This window comes from Solea solea, chromosome 1 (assembly GCF_958295425.1).
Source record: "Solea solea chromosome 1, fSolSol10.1, whole genome shotgun sequence".
NCBI lineage: Eukaryota > Metazoa > Chordata > Actinopteri > Pleuronectiformes > Soleidae > Solea > Solea solea.
In genome coordinates, this window is record NC_081134.1 from 6,748,012 (window position 1) to 6,766,715 (window position 18,704).

At 40.6% G+C, this 18,704-nt stretch overlaps 1 protein-coding gene across 8 annotated transcripts in view; it reads right to left on the reverse strand.

Annotated features, from left to right (window-relative positions):
* Window positions 1-4,221: 4,221 nt before the first annotated feature.
* The window catches only part of tnk2b (tyrosine kinase, non-receptor, 2b), a 46,517-nt gene continuing 32,034 nt past the window's right edge, over window positions 4,222-18,704 (reverse strand). For 4 of the 8 annotated variants that reach the window (XM_058645852.1, XM_058645939.1, XM_058645506.1 and 1 more), the window contains 16 exons: window positions 18,290-18,360; window positions 15,207-15,476; window positions 14,853-15,005; window positions 14,024-14,187; window positions 13,441-13,560; window positions 13,014-13,140; window positions 12,739-12,885; window positions 12,423-12,517; window positions 12,052-12,246; window positions 11,735-11,826; window positions 10,975-11,097; window positions 10,294-10,727; window positions 8,446-9,684; window positions 7,104-7,199; window positions 5,683-5,810; window positions 4,222-4,871 (listed from right to left, as the gene is read on the reverse strand). In XM_058645852.1, coding sequence (XP_058501835.1) covers window positions 4,865-4,871; window positions 5,683-5,810; window positions 7,104-7,199; window positions 8,446-9,684; window positions 10,294-10,727; window positions 10,975-11,097; window positions 11,735-11,826; window positions 12,052-12,246; window positions 12,423-12,517; window positions 12,739-12,885; window positions 13,014-13,140; window positions 13,441-13,560; window positions 14,024-14,187; window positions 14,853-15,005; window positions 15,207-15,476; window positions 18,290-18,360 — 3,461 coding nt within the window. In that variant the 3' untranslated portion in view covers window positions 4,222-4,864. The remainder of the gene's footprint in view (window positions 4,872-5,682; window positions 5,811-7,103; window positions 7,200-8,445; window positions 9,685-10,293; window positions 10,728-10,974; window positions 11,098-11,734; window positions 11,827-12,051; window positions 12,247-12,422; window positions 12,518-12,738; window positions 12,886-13,013; window positions 13,141-13,440; window positions 13,561-14,023; window positions 14,188-14,852; window positions 15,006-15,206; window positions 15,477-18,289; window positions 18,361-18,704) is intronic. The other 4 variants (XM_058646021.1, XM_058646103.1, XM_058645587.1 and 1 more) reach the window with 3 other exon arrangements.

Here is an 18,704-nt window from a genome sequence, read left to right on the forward strand (position 1 = left end):
CAGCACCTTCTGTTCATTATGCTGTTCCAACATGCAAAAAAACAAAAAAACTACCTCTAACAATGTGGGTCACATCCTTCACTTCACTTAATTTGCATAAGTATAGTAAGGTGAGCAGACTTTCAAAAAAAATCACACAATAGCCCCTTTTTCACTAAAACATTTCCAGGAAATGTGGAAAATGGATTGAAATCAGGCTCATGGCGTACGGGGGAACTTCTTATAGATTCTTTAGCTTTTCCTGGACTTGTTTTCTTTTAAAGATCTTGTTTTGTGTTCCACCAATCAGTGTCCTTCAGCACACAGCCCTGCCCCTCTAGAGTTCCTGGTAATCTAAAAAGTCCCTTGTCGTGAGGAGCCACTTGTTTCGGTGAAAGTTTGGGATAGTGGATCATTTCAAATTAGAAGCAGTGAGGTAGAGAGAGGACAAAGAATTGTTCTTAAGTTTTAGAGATGTGCTTTTGCTCAGAGCTGAAGTCTCGACTCGCAACAACAAAGGAAATGGCGAAATGAAAAAAGGGACCGGAGAGAAATGGTACTGTATAAAGCAAACTGCAGGCACATTTAAATAAAGGAGGACTCTCTTATCCAGACGGTATATGGCAGAGTCTTATTGGCAGCTTTACTTTGTTTTTCTTACGACTTTATTGACACTCTTCTCTGGATGGAAACTTAAGTGATTTCTCTGGAGATTCCTGTGAACCCACTACTCTACTGCCCAAAACAAGAAGAATAGCAGGCATAAATAATTTGACTACGGACTGAGTAATGGTAGTCACACACACACACACACATGAACATGCCAGTAAGATGAATGGAGGCCCTAGTGGCTCTCACACGCACAAGTTCTTCAAATCATGAAGAAAATCAATGAATAATGTTTGTTTTCTTGGGACTGAAGGTTCAGTGGCTCCTCAGTCTTTGCCATTCTACGCTTGTTTCTCGAGGATATTTTCTTATTTTGCTGTTTTATTGGTGATAATGTTCTTCCAGCCATTTGGTCAATGAACAAATGAGCCAGCAATTTGCTGCACATCAGAGACAATTTGGGAACTATGAAAGTGTTTTAGTGGACGATATGAACACACAATACGAAGGTCACTCGAAGTGTGTTGAGCGGACCGAGGCTCTGCTTCGTCGGAACGTCGATGATCACAAATACAAGCGCGGCCTCATTGATTCTGATTGATCAGTCATATCACACAGAGACCACAGAGGCGCAGCTTGACAGCTTATTACGTATAAAGTTGTTTATCATGCAACAGCCCATTCACCGCACAGCTTCAATGATTTTCAATGCAGTGTGATCCATGTATTATTTTTGGTTTGAATGATTTATCGTTCAGCAGTCAGCACAGTGGTGCCGTCATTTGCATGTTCTTCCCAGTGTGTGTGTGTGTGTGTGTGTGTGTGTTTCCACTTGTATTTGTTAGCTCAAAACCTGGTTCTAATGAGGCAGAACCTGACTTCTGACGAACTTTAGGGCTAAGATTTGAATAGTTATCAGGTTATCGGTAGGGATAACACTTTGTTTAACCTCTCCAAATGAATGGAAGTCAATGCAGTGTCCAACAGCTGTGTAAACCTGTGTGTGTGGTGGCCCTGTGGTAGGCTGCTGAGCTGATGATTTATCACTTCTTTTAACCAGAAAAAAAGTGTATTAACAATTTAATTGAAGAAAAACTAGAGTTTTACTTAAATAAAAACACTGTAGTTGTACATGAACACCAGATGTGTGTTAAATTTGAAATTTGCACAGTATAAAAATATTTAAATAATTTTGTTTTTGTCTCAATGTCCAAAAACAGGCCAAAAAATAGAAACTATGTACAGGCGTTTTTACAACTTTTTCCCTTTCTGGCGACAAAGACGCTGATTCGCTGGCTTCCTGCAACAACACAAGTGAAATAACTGTAATAACCACATGTTGGCTGTGACATGCAACTTCTCAGCTTTCAGAAACCAGCGGAATATTTCCGATAGCACGAACCGTGGCTTAATTATGGTAATGCAAAGTGCGCTTCAACAAATATGTCGTTTGCAATACGCTCAGTGTTAATTGGTTCACCTTTCTTGCCCATTCTGATGTCAATTTGTGCAGGTCGTCGTCTTGACCACGTCTACGTGACTAAACATGTGTACCTAATTAAGTGGCTATGGACTCTCCATGATTTCACCATGTGTGCAACATGTCTTCATCCCTGGGATGGTACAGTGTATATCTATTTAAGTAGCACTGACAGAGACAATTGAGGTGACCACACACAAAAAAGATATGTCAAGCAGAAAAGAGGTAAAAAATAATTAACTCTTTAATAAAAAATACATTTATAAATTGGCAGCATTGACTTCTCTTAAACATTTCCATTAACCCAGGAGGAGAGAAACAAAGAAAACCACCTGTACGGTCGGCATTTAAAATGAACCACATCCTGGGGAGCAAACATGTACAAAGTTGCAAGAAATGACAAGTTGGTCTGAAGGAAAATCAGCAACAACAACAACAACAACAAAAATACAGTTTGTGATAAAACAAAGACGAAACTGAACAGAGGTTTTTTTTCCAACATCGGTGTCAACAGCACAATATTGCTTTGTGTCGATCTTAACACCATGAGGTTCAGTCCTTCTAATACAGATACAGCAGCTTGGTATGGAGACAAACACACGGACAGACGAGAGGCAGCTCTCACTTCAAGTTGTCCTTCCACACCGATTTAAAGTCAGCTTTGCCAACACAAACCCCAGAGGGCAATATGGGAAAAAAAAAACTGACTCTGGACCAGTGTTTGAGGACAGCTTCATCCTACAGGGGGAGGGAAACTGAATCACCAAACACGTTACACTGAAAACTGTGCATTTAATTACCAGGACACGACATTTCAGAGACGAAAGCTGAAAGCTGGGCTTCTTCATGACTGTGTGGCACTGACGACAGACAGACCGGGGGGTTCACAGGTTATACAGCAGCCTTATTGCACACGGGAGAAAAGGGACGACTGGCTTTCTGCAATCATTCCAGTCCGTCCTGAGCAGTATGGAGCAACTCCAGTGCATACATATGGCCATAGACCTTTATATGGTAATTAAATAGATGAGTACCAGGTGGTTAGTTGCTTTACGCTATAGAAAACAGCACCACAGGGATCGTATGTGATGACCAAAGCTAAACACTGCTTTCAGCATTTGGTCGACCACATAAAAGTGGATTTCAATGCATTTTTTTTTTTAAATTGCTTTTTTCTTCCAGAAGAGTTGTCACAAGCTAAATGTGTCTGTGTTTTCCACACTGAGAAGAAATATTGTTACGTCCAGAAGTGAGTTCATTCACAGCTGACATGTAGAAAGGTTTTGTGAAATATTGCTTCAGAAGCTGTTGACCAAAACAACACCGTGTAAGTGATGATTAGGCAGCTTTCACTACATCAGTGTTACGAACTGCCAATATCAGAAAACAATAAGGAGTTTTTTAGCAGGTGCACAGGAGTTCTGTGAGGGCAAAGGTAGTTAAAAGTATTTAAGGAAATACAGTACTCTAAGGTATATGACTATAATATACAGTCAGAAATAGAAATCAGAGGCCAGTTGCACAAAGATAATTAAGATTGGTTTAACTTTTAGAGCAGTTCTTGTGGTGTAAAGTATTTGGACAGCAGCTCCAGTACAGGTTTACTTTGCACTGAGCTAAACTCTTATTCCACTGCAGGTTTTCTGTAATGACATTTCTACGTAAAAATGTCCTCATAGCAGTTGAGATCTTCCACAGTGAACTTTGGTGCTTGAGTGAGGGGAGCTGAACAATTCACTTTTGCTTAGTTTGAGATCCTCTTGTGTTTTAACGTGGGAAAAAATAACTTTGTTTACCCAGAATGTTTTAGAAAATGATTCAGATTTTAGAAAGGGCTTTGTGCAAAGTTAGTTCAGATGAAGTCTATCTATATTCAAGTCATTTTATTGGCATAGCCGATAATGGAAATGAGTCTTATCACTGAGCTTTGTCTTTAAAATATATTAATATATTCACAAATACAGACAATAAGTGTCTCATTAATTGAAGTGTATAATGGGAATACTACCATTTGAGACAGAGGTGAGTCTTGAATTCTTGAATTAATTTGCTCAATTCTCTAGACTCGCTTGACCTTTGACTCCCATCACACAGTGTGCATTACTATGTTAAAACTAACTTTACTGAACCTCAAAATGCACAGAGTCATGGAAAATTGTCATACTAATATTCCCAAACCTGATAACAGTCAACAGGAAAATAACCTGCAAAATAACCTCAATATTAGCTGCGTGATTTGTGGCGGACTGATGTTTTACAGTGAAATAGAACTTATTTTATACACACTGATCTTGAGAACAATTGCTTCAAGTGTTAATGCAGATCCTGCACCTGCAACTTTCACTGGTCTACGTGTACAGTACACAGTTCAGGACAATGACGAGTAAATGAGATCCCAGTTTTCAGTCAAACTGTGCAAGCGCTTGGCAAACTCTGACACAATACCTCTTTAGAAAGTGCTAATGTGTACATTGTGCTCGTCAACTCATCGTCAGCTTCACTCCCAACTCGACTGTGAATCAGTATTTCTCTGCAGCCGATCATCAGTGTAATTATAGCAGAATCTGTGCCTTTTTTTTTTATGCCTCTTCACAACTTTGAAACCGACCGTCTCTAAGTGCAACAATGACATATTTTTCAAACCAAAAAATATGATGCAAATTCATCTTTTTGCCACCAAAATAAATTCATTTCATAGCATGAATGGAGCCATAACTAAGCAGATTCGTGTTATTCATTCACAATGTTTTTCCGAGGATGAAGTTCTAATCAGAGCTCAGCAGCTTGAGATTTCTGTCACCGTCTGCAAATAGAAAGGAAATGTAGGTTAGACTGAGAATTATGGGAGCCGGAATCCTAAATTTAATTATATTTTACATTTATTTGCAGGAGAAATTCAACTATTCAAGTGTTAAAACAATATTTTCCATAGTTTAATGAAGCAGAAAGATTCCCCCAGCCAAATATGCTTCATTAACTTGAGTAATCTTATTGCATCACACTGGGTGTGCTGTTAACTTCTAGAATAAGCTGCAGTATTACTATGTTTGGAGGAGGGAAAATAACCAGCAGTAGATTTTAATGGCGTGTTTCCCAAAAAACAGATGTGTCAAATCTAATCCAATGTCAGAATATGGGGCAGATTTAGAAATGTGCCCAACGAGTGTTACCTCTCACAAAATCCCACGTACGAGATTAATAATGTAAATTAGAGGCTGAAAGTACATAAGTTCTCTTTCTGTGCAGTCGTTAAAAGTTTCTGTTCTATGTGGGAAGCTACGGTCTGTATGCTGCTCCTTCACCTGAAAACAGGCTCTGTAAAGCAAAACCATCAGACCTGTCTGAGGGAGCGTTTGTGCTTATACAGCAGCAGTGCAGGGGCAGGTGGAGACAAGAAGTCTTTGTCCCATCAAACTGCTTAACCGCCAGGTTTCTTGAGCAGTAGAATTCACTTCTTAAACTTTGTGTTTTCATTCAAACTCCAACCTGTTTGCAGTCATCGCACTTTACTAGCGCAATGCTGCTGTTGCCTCCAGCTGTCTTGACAAATCGCTTCCTGTGTGCAGTACAGACATGTGTTTATATTTAAAAGTTACGCACTACAGTTACTGTACCTCTGCCTTGTGGATCCATAGTTATCTAACATCTGAGTGCTGGCCACTTCCAAGTTCCAGTCACACATCTCCAGCAGCTTTAGACACTCCAGCCTGCTCCTCAGACCCAAACAGAACAACTGCTCCACCTGCAGCCACAAAAAGAGATCAAACCATCATACAAAGAGGCCTGGAGTGAGGGACGGGGGTAGAAGGAAAGAGATGGGACTATAAAAGGTGTCACAATGTGAGTCAGTGTCCTTAATGTGAGTGTTTTTGCAGCAGTAATCATTTTGTAAAATGACTTCACTCTTCAAAGGAGCTAAATGTCTTTGTTCAAATTGTCCTGTTGCTCAGATTGAAACCTCTGGGTTGCATTTTTCTTTTTTCTTGCACAACTATTACGAGCACTTCAGCTTCCCTTCCACTCACATCTTCCGTCCCCCTCAGTTTCCCCAGATGGAGCCTGTTAAAAAGATACTGAAGGAAGCTTCAGACACATCCGTGACTCTAGCTGGCTCATTGCAGCAGTAATGGCTTGATTTTCCCTTAAGGATGAAAAGAGTTGCCGCTATCATATCAATTACATCGAGCACAAAAAAAAAAGGTTTTTATAAATATGGACTCAAGCTTGACGTGAGATGCATTGAAATGGATCTCTAAGGGCCACTCTGCAGCAAAGCACCATTTACCACTGAGGACTTTAGTTCCCTTTTAACAACTGCAGAGCTGCAACATAATAATCCACTTCACAGAGGCTTTGCTCTGGTGAACTGGTGCAATGTTTGTGAAACTGTGCACAAGTGTACCTGAGAGAATTGGGAATTACTTAATTAATGACCAACATTATAATAATCACTGTATTGTTTTGTGTAATTTAAAATAAAAGAGTAAAACACGTTCTGATTCAAGCTTCTTAAAGGTCAATTGTGAAAGATTTAATGACTTTAATTAATTTAGGAAGCTTAACAGACAGAAATCTTGTTTTAATCATGAAAAAAGCTTCAAACCGATTGATCAATTATCAAAATAGTTGACGATTAACTGTTTCAGCTCTTAACACTACCTTTCCCAACCACATCAAGGAACTACATTGGCCTAAGCATATCAGAGAGAATGTAGTCCTTCATTTGCATAGTAAGCTTTCACTCCAAAACACGAAACGCACATGTTGGGTAAGGCTGCACTAGATTTTCGGCCTCCGTCAAAAGTACATTACTGCGATTGTACACGTATACAAACATAATTATGCGTAGTATTTTAATTTTCTGCAAGTAAATTGTCCTTTAAACATTAAATGTTTGCTCCTCCTATGTCAGTGAAAAGTATATCTCAAATGTCAAACAAGACATATGAAGGACATTTTATAGACCAAATAGCTAATCAATTAATTGAAATAAAAGAATCAGTTGCAGTGCACACACATTTCCCAGCTGTCTCACCTTCAGGTAATGCACAGCTTTCTGGATGTTCCAGTTGTGCTTCTGGAGGGCAGCTTGGCACTCCTCCATCGTCACACCGTGAACTGCCTCCTGCACCTGTTTCACACAACAACAGTGTAAGTCTCTGCAACATCTGACAATGGATTTCTCCACTTCCTTATTCCTGCTAATGAACCTTGGTGCTCCCTTCCAAATCAATGCATCCCTTCCTCAATATCAACTTGACATAAATCATTCATGCACTTTATAAACTGACGCTCAAATTATATTTTTGGCACATAGCAGAGCTTCTCCATGAACTTTGACCTAAAAAATACCCTGATAGGAATCAATGTGCTGAGATTTAAGCGTCACTGCATTTCCCAAAGGTATAACTACTGGTCTTCTCACAAAATCTATTAAATAAGATTGAGTTCTACTAAATCTGTTTTAAGATATACTACAGTGATCCTGCGTGTGTTGGGAGTTTCTAGCAGCAGTGGAATTATTTAATATAGAAAGAGGTTTAAAAGTGCTACTGTGCTGATTTGACACCTGTCCTAACAATATTCGCTCCTGTTACTTGTATGACTGCTAGTTGTGTTTACTGCATGTCTATGTCTTGCATTGAACTCATTTCAATTTACAGATAATCCCAAATTCCCGCTAGAGTGTGCAGGCACAAATGTGTCCACTATAAAATGCCAAGTGCTTGATCAATGAAGAAGCTCTGGTGTTTTGCAGCGTCAATCTGGTTCAATATGTGGCCAAATTGATTTGTAAGCAAAAATAATTCCACAGGTTCCTTTCACTGTTTAAATAAAGTTCTCAGCAAAAGATGAACAAAATCTTTCTCTTCAAAGAATAATGGAACATTTTTCATTATGCGTCTTTGTGCTTTTTCTTTGCAACGGAAATTAATAAAATAAAACATTGAATTAGTCAAACGACTCTAAGTAAAGATTCAAGTTGCTTTACTTCATAGTTTTGTTCAATTAATGATTTTAAAGCTGTCGTGTGTAACTGGGGTCAGTCTGAGGAAAGTCACACACTGGCTTTAAATCAGGAAAGGGATATGCTGTCCAGTCATTAGAGGTATGAGCAATTAAACACTATTGTTTGTGAAAGGCCTTTTAAATCCCTCACTTAGCAATCCCTCATCGTGAATATGAAACACACACAGACACGAGGTACACCGTATGCTGTTAAATAAACAAGTTATCGGTTTCCAAGCATTAAAAATGAATATTACTTGAAGGTTACAAATAACACTACTGACGAGGACGTAAGCAAGCCCCTGTAATTACCAGAAACAGTTTTGTGTTTAAAAAAACAGAAGTTTAATACATATCTCTGACCTTACCATTTTGACCTTGTCAGCTGAGTTTCCTCCTCCATCTGTCCTGGTACAGGAGGCAGTGACCACTGGTGCTGTCAGCCCGTCTGAACAGACGCGAGGGAGGCTAAGTGATGTCCTCATCCCTGACCGTGGTCCACCCAGACTGCTGTTATTGTTGGACGAGAAATTAGCCTTCATATCACCCGGCTGAATGAAGCCCTGTCCCTGGGCATGTCCCTGGGCATGTCCCTGGACGGTCTGACTGTTGACCACCATGGGTCTGACAGTGGCAGTGTTAGCTTGCCGTACATGTCTCTCTTCCAGACCACTGACAGGAAGACTCTCTGCGTCCCTGAAAAAGCGGTCGTATCGGTCGAGGTACGGCGGCCTCTCCGGCAGGAGGTAATAGTGGGTGTTACTAACTTTACGTCCATCGCGTACAATGGGAAGAATACACGGGCCTTTACTGGTGGAATCCTTCCCCTGTGCCTGGATCACTTTGGGCGCAGCATATTTGGGATCTGAGGCAAAGCTGTGTGTGGTAGGCATGAATTTACCTGGAGAGGTGGAGAGGTAGGAGCCATAGGTGTGTTGGGGAGGGCAGGATATAGGAGGAACCTGCATGGCAGTGGGACTGACAGAGTAAACTCTCTGCTGGGGGGAACCCACTAACAGGCCCATGGGACTAGGAGTCCTGGAGCCCGACTGGGACAAAGGGTCCCTAGGAGGGATCTGAGGTGGTCGGTTCTGATCTGAACCTGAAATGTCCTCTGTATTGTCTGCTGGTGTCGGGGACAGAGAGAGATCCCTTGACCAGCGGGCAGATGTGTAGTCGCCCCTTTTTATCGGGCGAGGGGGGATAGGAACACGTGGAGGGATTTGGGGTTTGTCCTCATTGGAGGAGAGGACAATCTGCTGGTCTCCCTCCTGGGTCTGAGGAGTTTGGGGAGATGAAGCCCAGGTCTGGGACGGGGAGCTTGACCGAGCAGCGACTGCTGCCGGCACGTTGAGCCTCCTCATGCACTCCTGCTGGAGTTCTTGGAAGATTTCTATGGATTGGGAGAAGGATGTCGACAGACCCTGGCTCTGCTTGCTGGGTAGAAAGAGGTTGTCCTCCAGGCCTGGTCTGTCAGAAGCTCGGGAGACAAAAGCTGCTATCTGCACCTTCTGTTCAGAGGAGAAAGCATCTTTGGTCTCATCTGAGGTCTGGACATCATTGTGCTCCTCTTCATGCTGTTGCTCTGAGCTGTTAATGGAGCTCACCTTTGTGAGGAAGGAAGATTTTAGATGTTTGTTGAAATTATCTAAAAGAACCTGCTAAAATATGACCTGAACACACATTTTGAGTGTTCTGATCGCATGTGGACAGCACTAGTTAGTGGACTTAACGTATGTATCGCATCTTTAAAACGTCTTCAGATCTGATCTAAAGTTTTTTACACTTATCAACACACATATGTTGTCTTGTTTATAGCCAGCACCACAGTATTAACACTGATTGCACTTGATTTGTTTGGCTTTGTTAAAATGCTAAAGCAGCGTCAATAGTGCTTTAATTCACTTGCTCTTTATGGAGCACCTGCACATGTAGACACATCTATACGGTCAGTCTTGTTAGGAACATAATTTTGTTCTTGTGACAGGACGACAATGAGTATTTGAATAAAGAGCAGGTGAAGCCAGATCCAATCACATGTGGTCACAAGGTCAACAGTTTTACTTCACGCTGTCCAATTGTCACTGGGATATCTCAGGTCAGATGTTAATACCAGGTCTGAATGGGGTCATTCTATTGTCAATACATTCTACTATATTGCAAAGTGAGAACAGAAAATAGATAATCAATAAATAACAAATCACCTCCTAACATACCTCCATATCGTCCTCGTCTTGGGCTACATCATCGTAGGCTGGAGGCGGGGGTAGTGGTCGTGCATCCCAGTCCACTATTGGTGTGGGATGAAGGGGGCGGGGCAATGATCTAGAGGGGCTCTGAGGAGGAGTCCGGTCCATGATGTTTTCTGCATCCAAAGCCAATTTTGCCAAGGAGGGGATCTGAGTTTCAACCACGGGGGAGGGGGAGGGTGTGGATGGAGAGAACTCCTCCCCAAAGTCAATAAGGGACACTTCGCTGTTGGGGTTGTGGCCTGAGATTGTAGTCCGGCTAATCCCCTGTTTGGAACCCGAAACCCATGCAGAGGGTTTTATTTTTAAACTTTTTACTGAACCAGTCTTCCGAAGTGATAATCTCTTTAATCCTGCAGCGCTAAGATCCTCATCCTCATTGACTGGATCGTAGCACGGCTCTGGAAACACAAACAATACTTGAATTAATTTGCTGAAAAGGTTTAGAAAGAAATGACATCAGGGCTCTGTGGTAATCCACAGGATGTATTCCAAAAGGACTTGGAGTAAGCCCTATAATGCACAGCATCACCACTATGAGAGTAACACAAGGGTGGAAAGATGGGGAAATAATGATGTTTAAGAAATAACAATAGAGTAAGTCACTGCAAACACAGGCAAAGGACAGACAGAAACGATGCAATGTACCTTTGAGAAGTGGAGCTAGGAGTGAACAGAGAGGGCAGGAGCAATGGGTGAAGAGGTGCTTTGAGAGACCAGACTTACTCTTGATTAACACTGCTGGCTGAGGAGGGCGGGGAGGAGGATCCTCTGGAGAAATAAAAACAGATTCCGCCGCAAAACAAGAAACAGAGAGGAAAAAATGACAGCAGCAAAGAAAAAAGATTAGAAAAAGCAGGGAGCGAATGTCAGGAAAGTAAAGCTTGTAAAGTGTTAAAAAAAAAAGAAATAAGAAATGCAAGCTGTTTAAGTGTAATCCTTTCACAAAAACATGATCTTTTAACCAGTTTAAGCCAATGATCCATGTAGTAAATGTAGAAGTAGAATCTGAAGTCATTCTGTAGTTGACTGACAAGTGGTTCACATTTGTGGCAGTGGTTGAAGATCTTTAGTCCATCCCCATTACAACACAAACTCTGATCTTACTTGACTTTTAAATGATAACATCGGTATTAAGAGCTAAATTAGTGCTGGGTTCACTAGTGCAACAATAACCATTTGATTTTAGACAAGGTCTAAAGTCTTTAAGAATGCCTATTTTTTAATTATATACATATATATATATATATACATATATATGTGTATATATATATATATGTATATATATATATATATATATATATATATATATATATATATATAGATATATATATATATATATATATATATACATAATGATCATGACTGTGGCATAGTTTCAGTGTTTATTAACTGCACCCTTGCTTACTTTTAGTTCGTCCTGGTAGCTGTGCGGGTCGAAAAGCACTGAGATCTAAACCCAGAACATCAGGAGGATCCATGGGATTCCCGAGGTACAACCTGGAAGGAAGAGAGGGACAGACTTCTGTGAAGAGAGCCTAGTGAATGTATCACTGTAACAGTGGTGTTTCAACTGATATCCTACTGCCACCTACTGATTAGAGCTTGGTACTACTTCAATCTAGTACATATTCTTACATGAGTAATAATTGTACTGTGGCATTTCATAAGTTGCATGTTGCATTTTATAAAGAAAAGAAAAGAAAAAAATTATCTAGTTCTTACTCATCAATCTTATCAGGGAAGCCCCAGCAGCGATGAGGGTTGGTATCGCCGTGTCCTGTGTGGATGAAGCTGTTCTTGAGTGGCCGGCTGATATCGTGAGCTGACAAACCTGCTACTGATGTCACCACATTTCTGGGGAACTGTCCGACCTTAAGAGTACGCTTGTTTTGACCTCGCCACCAGTAGTTCTCAGCCCTGAAAGAACAAAGATAGTGAGGATGTGGATACTTTGAATTTAGTTGAACAGAAATGCAAACTCTAGGGAAATATCTGTATTCTTGTGAAATAAATGTAATGTTTCTTTTTAAATTAAAAAACCCTTCAGCAATAGTGAAGTTGCGATGTAGGTTAATTGAACAACTCTTACTCACCTTCCCTCAATGATGGTGATGATGTCATTGACCTGGATCATTAATTTGTCAGGCTCATTAAAGTCCTGAAGGGCACACATGTCCGTGGGCATGGTCTGAAAAATAGAGCTGTCCGTTTAATATACAGTAACTAAAGCCATATTGTTAACTGGCTTAGATGGTCCAGATTCTTCTATGGTGTCAGTCCACTAGATGGCACTAAAAGCCCATTCAGGCAGCAGTACATTGTTTAGGGAAGACTGGAGAATGTGCTACCGGGGTATATTTTATATTAATACTTAATTGACACAATTACTGATCCAAATAACTTCCCTACCTCAAGCAGGAACTCTCTGAGGGCGAGAAAAGTAGGTCTGTCATCTGGTTTCTGAGCCCAACACTGCAACATGACATTATATATATCCTGCGGACAGTCCTCTGGCTTAGGGAGGCGTTCACATTCTTTATCAATCTTGTGCAGAATCTGAAATTAAGTTTTTCCCATAAAAGAGAAAAAAAAAAGAGAACAATTTCAGTACAAAAGTAAAAAACCGACTAATTCTGTGGTTCTGCCTGTGATGATTGTTCTTTAATATTTCAGTGTGTGCTTACCTGGCTTCCATTTAGACCCACCCAAGGCTCCTGACCATGTGTAAACATCTCCCAGAGAGTGACTCCAAACATCCATGTATCTGTAGCATGGGAGAACGTTCTCGTCTTCAGACTCTCTGGGGCACACCTGAAGGAGAATGATCGCAAAACTACATAAATCAATTATCCACAGTGCATGTGCACTTTATTTTAGGAATGTGCTGAATCAAATGTGTGGAGGGATTTCAAATGGTTTTAATTTAAGATATATTATTTGTGTATATTAATAATATCAAATGGAGTAAGATTGTGTCACTGACAGAAAAGATACTTTGACTTTTCAGATTTTTCTACTGACATCTTAAATAAAAACTAATCTCTAACTCAAACCATGGGATTATATCCAACAACAACTTCAGTTATTGTGTCATTCCGTCAGTCCACCCACCATGCAAAAGGAACTTTGCGATGCTCTTGCATGACATAGTGTTCATCGTTGTTTGGCAGCGCCCTCATCAGCCCAAAGTCACCGATCTTCACTCTCTGAACTGACGCCAATAAGATGTTCCTGAAGTAACAGGGTGAAATATTTACAACATTTTTACATTTAAACAAAACAGTTTTTAATTACACCTCTCAAATATGTTAGCACAAAATAACAACCATCAAGACTCAAGAGAAATTGTCCATTGATATGAAAAGGACTAATAAAACAATATATATATATATATTATAATTTTTTTACCAGCCATTAAGATAAGGGTTTAAGTTCTGTCAACACTGGACTGAAAGTGACTTATTTGGGAAAGACCAAGAACTTGGACCACCCAGCACAGCCAGCCAAATATTGACTCATTTTACTTGTGTGCCAACTCTCCCTATAATGGCCAGTAAATGTTTGGGTGGAGTAGAAGGAAAAGCAATATAAATAATTCAACATACCAGTAAAAATACCCTGAGAGAAAATAAATGAATACACGTGTGGATTTGGTTAGTCCACCTCAAACAGCTCTCTCTGTTCCCTCACGTACCTGGCTGCCAGGTCCCTGTGGATGAAGCGCCTCTGTTCCAGGTAGGCCATGCCACACGATACCTGTACAGCATACTGACACAGAGTGTGGATCAACACTGGACCCTGTGGATGAACACATCGCAACCGGTCCAGCAGAGAACCCAGGGGGGCCAGCTCCGTCACCTACACAACACAGGGAGACATGAAGAGAGAGTGGGTGAAAAGATTAAATTAAATTCCTTATCTCTTTAAAGTAGTTTGAATTAAGTTGAATTCATTAGTACAGTTAATGTGACGTGTAGCTTCTTTAATTCCTTATTTTTGTGACCTCTGAGTTCTTCATCTGTTCTCTTTCTACTTATCATTTTCTGATATCATTTGTTGTTGTTAGCAGCATGAATGATGCTGCTAACTGACCCTGCTAATTGATGCGTCATTTGTAACATCGCAATGTGACTTCTAAGTAAATAAAAGTGAAATAAAAAGTGAATTATATGAACAGTAAAAGAAATTAGAAAAGTGTGATAAGGTTGCAATTTGACATGAAAAACAAAAGGAAGAAGGTGTAATAAGAAAAAAGAGAATGGATGACAACAGATCTTAAAGACACAGAAGATTAGAAAGAGATGTTGGCACAAACTAAACTCTAACAAAGATTTGAAAACAGCAATGTCGGTACATCAGTCCTTATTATCTTGTCTTTCATCTTCCCTCCTGTGTCTGAGAGAAACACTTGTGTAAGATTTGTGTTATTGAGAGTTCAGAGAACCAAAGTCTAGAGGCTAAATCTAAATCTAAATCTAAATCTGTACATATACTGTGTTTGTGTTTATCTGTGTGTCCACTACCATCTTCATTGGGTGTGTGAGCACCACACCGTAGAGGCGAATGAGGTTCTGGTGATCCAGGGAGTGCATGGCATTGACCTCACAGATGAAGTCTTCCAGAGCGTCAGGCTGGCTGAGCACATCCGTCTTCAGACACTTCACAGCTACATTCAGCTGGAACACAGTAAAACCATGTCATAGTGTGACTTTTAAAGTCAGTGTTACCATTTCTAATCAAATTCAGCACAAACTTCACTATGATGCTTTTACTTATTCCTACATCAATACAACTTCTGCAAAAATAGCAGCAGTACAGCAGTTTTCCAAATCCTGTTGATGAGAGTCTAGTCATTTTGAAAGTGTAGGTCTTCTCACCACCTTCCCTGCAGGTGTCAGCCACTCTCCTCTCTTCACGACACCAAAAGATCCGTCCCCAAGCTTCTCAAACAACGTCAAGTCCTTCTCAGGGATGAGACAAGTCAGAGTCTGCTGCTGCCCATCAAGGAGAGCACCACCACCGGGCTGTGTGGCCAGGACTCCCTCTCCCAGGCCCAGGGGAGGCGTGGGAGACAGCTTTCGAAAGGAGGAGGCTGGCTGGCCCTGCTGAGGGAAGTCTCCTCCGTCTGGGCGCTTCCCACTAAACACCTACAGTGAAACAGAGGAAGAGATGAATGCAAAGAAACTCAACTTCCATCTTGGCAAAGAGTGTACCAGTGTAAAGAGAAATATTATGACAACATTGTGTAAAACATGTTGAGAGTGTAGAATCCTAATGACAGTTAAAAAAGTAATTACTTAAAAACCATTTAACACTTAAGTTTTGCTATCATTCCTTCACACACATATTATACAGCACATCATTCACACCCATTAACATGATGCTGGCACAGCCACCAGGATCAATTAGTTCTGTGCCCTGAGACACTTAAGAAAAGAAAAGCTCTAACTCCTGAGCCACGGTAAAGAGTTGATATATACTGCTATTAAACCACAGCACAGACTAATATTGGATTAATGAAGCTGCTCTGTGACTGAAAGAGACATTAAGGACCACATCTGAGTTTAATCTTGCACTGAGATGTCTGCCTGGTCACTTTGTACTCAGGAGACACCGCACTGGACAGTGTGGGTGGACAGAGAGCGAGGACAACGGAGGCTCGTTTACATTTCCACACTTTAACAGCTGCTCTTTTCCATTTTATAAGACTCAAAAACTCATGCGCTCACGCCTGCATTCCTTTCCTACACACACTATCGTAGTCCTGCAGCAACAAGAGCTCTAAGTATCAGGCAGAGAAAATATTCCGTTTTCCACATTCTTACTTTTATTTTGTGATTAAATGGCAGCAAGGAGGAAGCTTACACTGAAGGATTTGCTTAAAGATAACAACTTCACTTAAACCTGCTGCATTATATGACGGCTACAACATAAAGATGGGACAGTCTAGTGAAAAGACTGAAAAGCTTACAGACCAAAGTGCTGATGTTTTCAAAATAACTAATTGCTATGCAGTCGAAACGCACACATTATTACCTGACTAAGTGCTCTCAACACAGCTGAAATGACTTAGCTATTAGGAAGTACTCATTATTTGATTTAGTCAATGTTTACATGTCTTAAACGGTGTGGACCAATTGTCAAGCAAACCTATCTTTGTGAGGACATTATGGCTTGGTCCACACAACTTTGACAGGCTTTTTGATGATTAAGACCTGGTTTGAGGGTTAGGTTAAAGTTTAGGCATTTAGTTGGGATGGTTAAGGTAAGGGTAAGGGGCTAGGGAATGCATTATGTCTATGAGAGTCCACACAAAGAATGCAAAACCACTGTGTGTGTGTGTGTGTGTGTGTGTGTGTGTGTGTGTGTTTATGTGTGTCTTTCGCTGCTATCAAATCCTAAATTTGAATATGTACACTCACCCTGCTCTGCAGAACCAACAAAGGGACACTTTGTTTAGACACCCTAAATAAGACTGTTGGGAATGGGAATGCACATAGTCATGCTGCTGATATAAGATAATAGGTATCCAAAGCTAAATTAGCATTTCCCAAAACAGACATCTAACAATATAATACAATACAATAATGAAGTTTTTTTTTTTTTTTGATTAAAAGTAGAATGAATGAATGAATCAAATGTGAAATGGTATCCCCAGTGAAAAGTAGGGGGTGAATGAATGAATGCCTGCTGCCAAACACATTTGACTGGCTAGATATAAACAGTAGAGCGGGGTGTGTGGTTTCACATTCACACTGGACCAGACATGACATAATGCTGCAGACCTTTTTAAAAACACCATCTCTCAGTGGTCACTGTGTGGTAAGTGGGTTTCAAATAGGAGGCTCTAAATTCTCTCTCTCATTTACTCACACACTCTCTCTCTCACACACACACACACACACACACACACACACACAGATGCAGACAGAGAGAGAGGGAGAGAGCAGGCTGAGGAACCAGATTTCTCAAGCTGAAGATGGTGCCAGACGCTGAAACAGACAGGTGTAATTATAGACGGCGAGCACCGTCCACTGAGCACACACACGACTCAGAGGAATAAAGTGTGAAGCATAGAGCAGATGTTGCCAGTACCGTATGTGTGCGTGTGTCTGTGTGAAGTAAGTTTTGTTATTTAAGTGTTAGTTTGTGTAAGAAAGTAGTGGGTGTGCACGGTTACATGTCTAAAAAGCTTGACACTTCCAGAGACAACATTTCAGTGAATGATACATGCTCCAAATCTGCGTGTCACCCGCTCTTGTGACTTGACCCGTGTGTTTATGTGTTTATCTGCGTCTTAATGTGGACGTGCTGCTCATGCTCATGTGAGCGGTCAAGCCGTCTTGTTCTCGAGAGGAATGTTTCCAATATACCCACACCTCTGTGAGGGACAGGACCAGTCAAGAAGTCATTTGGACCTCTTTCCCCAAATGTTTAACTCTTGCATTGGTTCAGAAAACTGTTTCACACTGGACAGAAAAAGTTGACACAATATGATGGGATTTTACTCTTGTGACATCACCCTTAATCTGAACTAATGTCATGCAAAACTCAAACAAAACAACGCCATTTTGGCAGCAAGCCACGCTCCATAGACATATTCATATTTGTTTTTCCATATTGATGGTTTGTTTGAGGATGATTATGAATGTATAATACCAAATGTCATTTATTACCACTGAGTGCTGCTAAAACAGACATGGTGATGTTTTCATTCTTGTACCAATGTTGCTAAAAATTGTTGAGCTGTTGAGCAATGTGATTATACAGTGGTCTGCGGTCAAAACGAGACATTTCTACCATGTTTGCGTCATTGTGTCCTCATGAGTGTATCCACATTGTGACAGATAGACAGACACCACCACCGTGGCGACATAATGTCAAGCATACCATGTACCATAATAAATGAGTTGTGTGTGTGTGTGTGTGAGTATGAGTACATATCATCTATATCTGTTACCTTGCTCATCCAGGATTTGCGCTTGCACATGGCTTTCCTCCTTTTCACAGCTTCCCACAATCGTCTCTGCCCTTTAACATGAGAATAAAGGAGAGAACAAACTTGGCATTAGCAGGTCCAGTAGGATCAGTTCAGAGAAGTACAGCATAGCATTTCAAATAATGGTAATATCCTGACACCCAAAACTAGTAGAACACTCAGAACAGCTTTATGTGAAATGCCATTTCCAAATGATGTGCAACGAGACTGGAGCTATGACTCGAGTCCATGTTCAAATGCCTTTTCATGACATAAGAACTGATAAATATATTACTATATGCATACTCAAAGGTGAAACCACTCCTATCTTAAAACCTAATTAAGTATTTTGCTAAGACATAAACACCTGCCAAAGTAATCCGTCATAAACCATCAT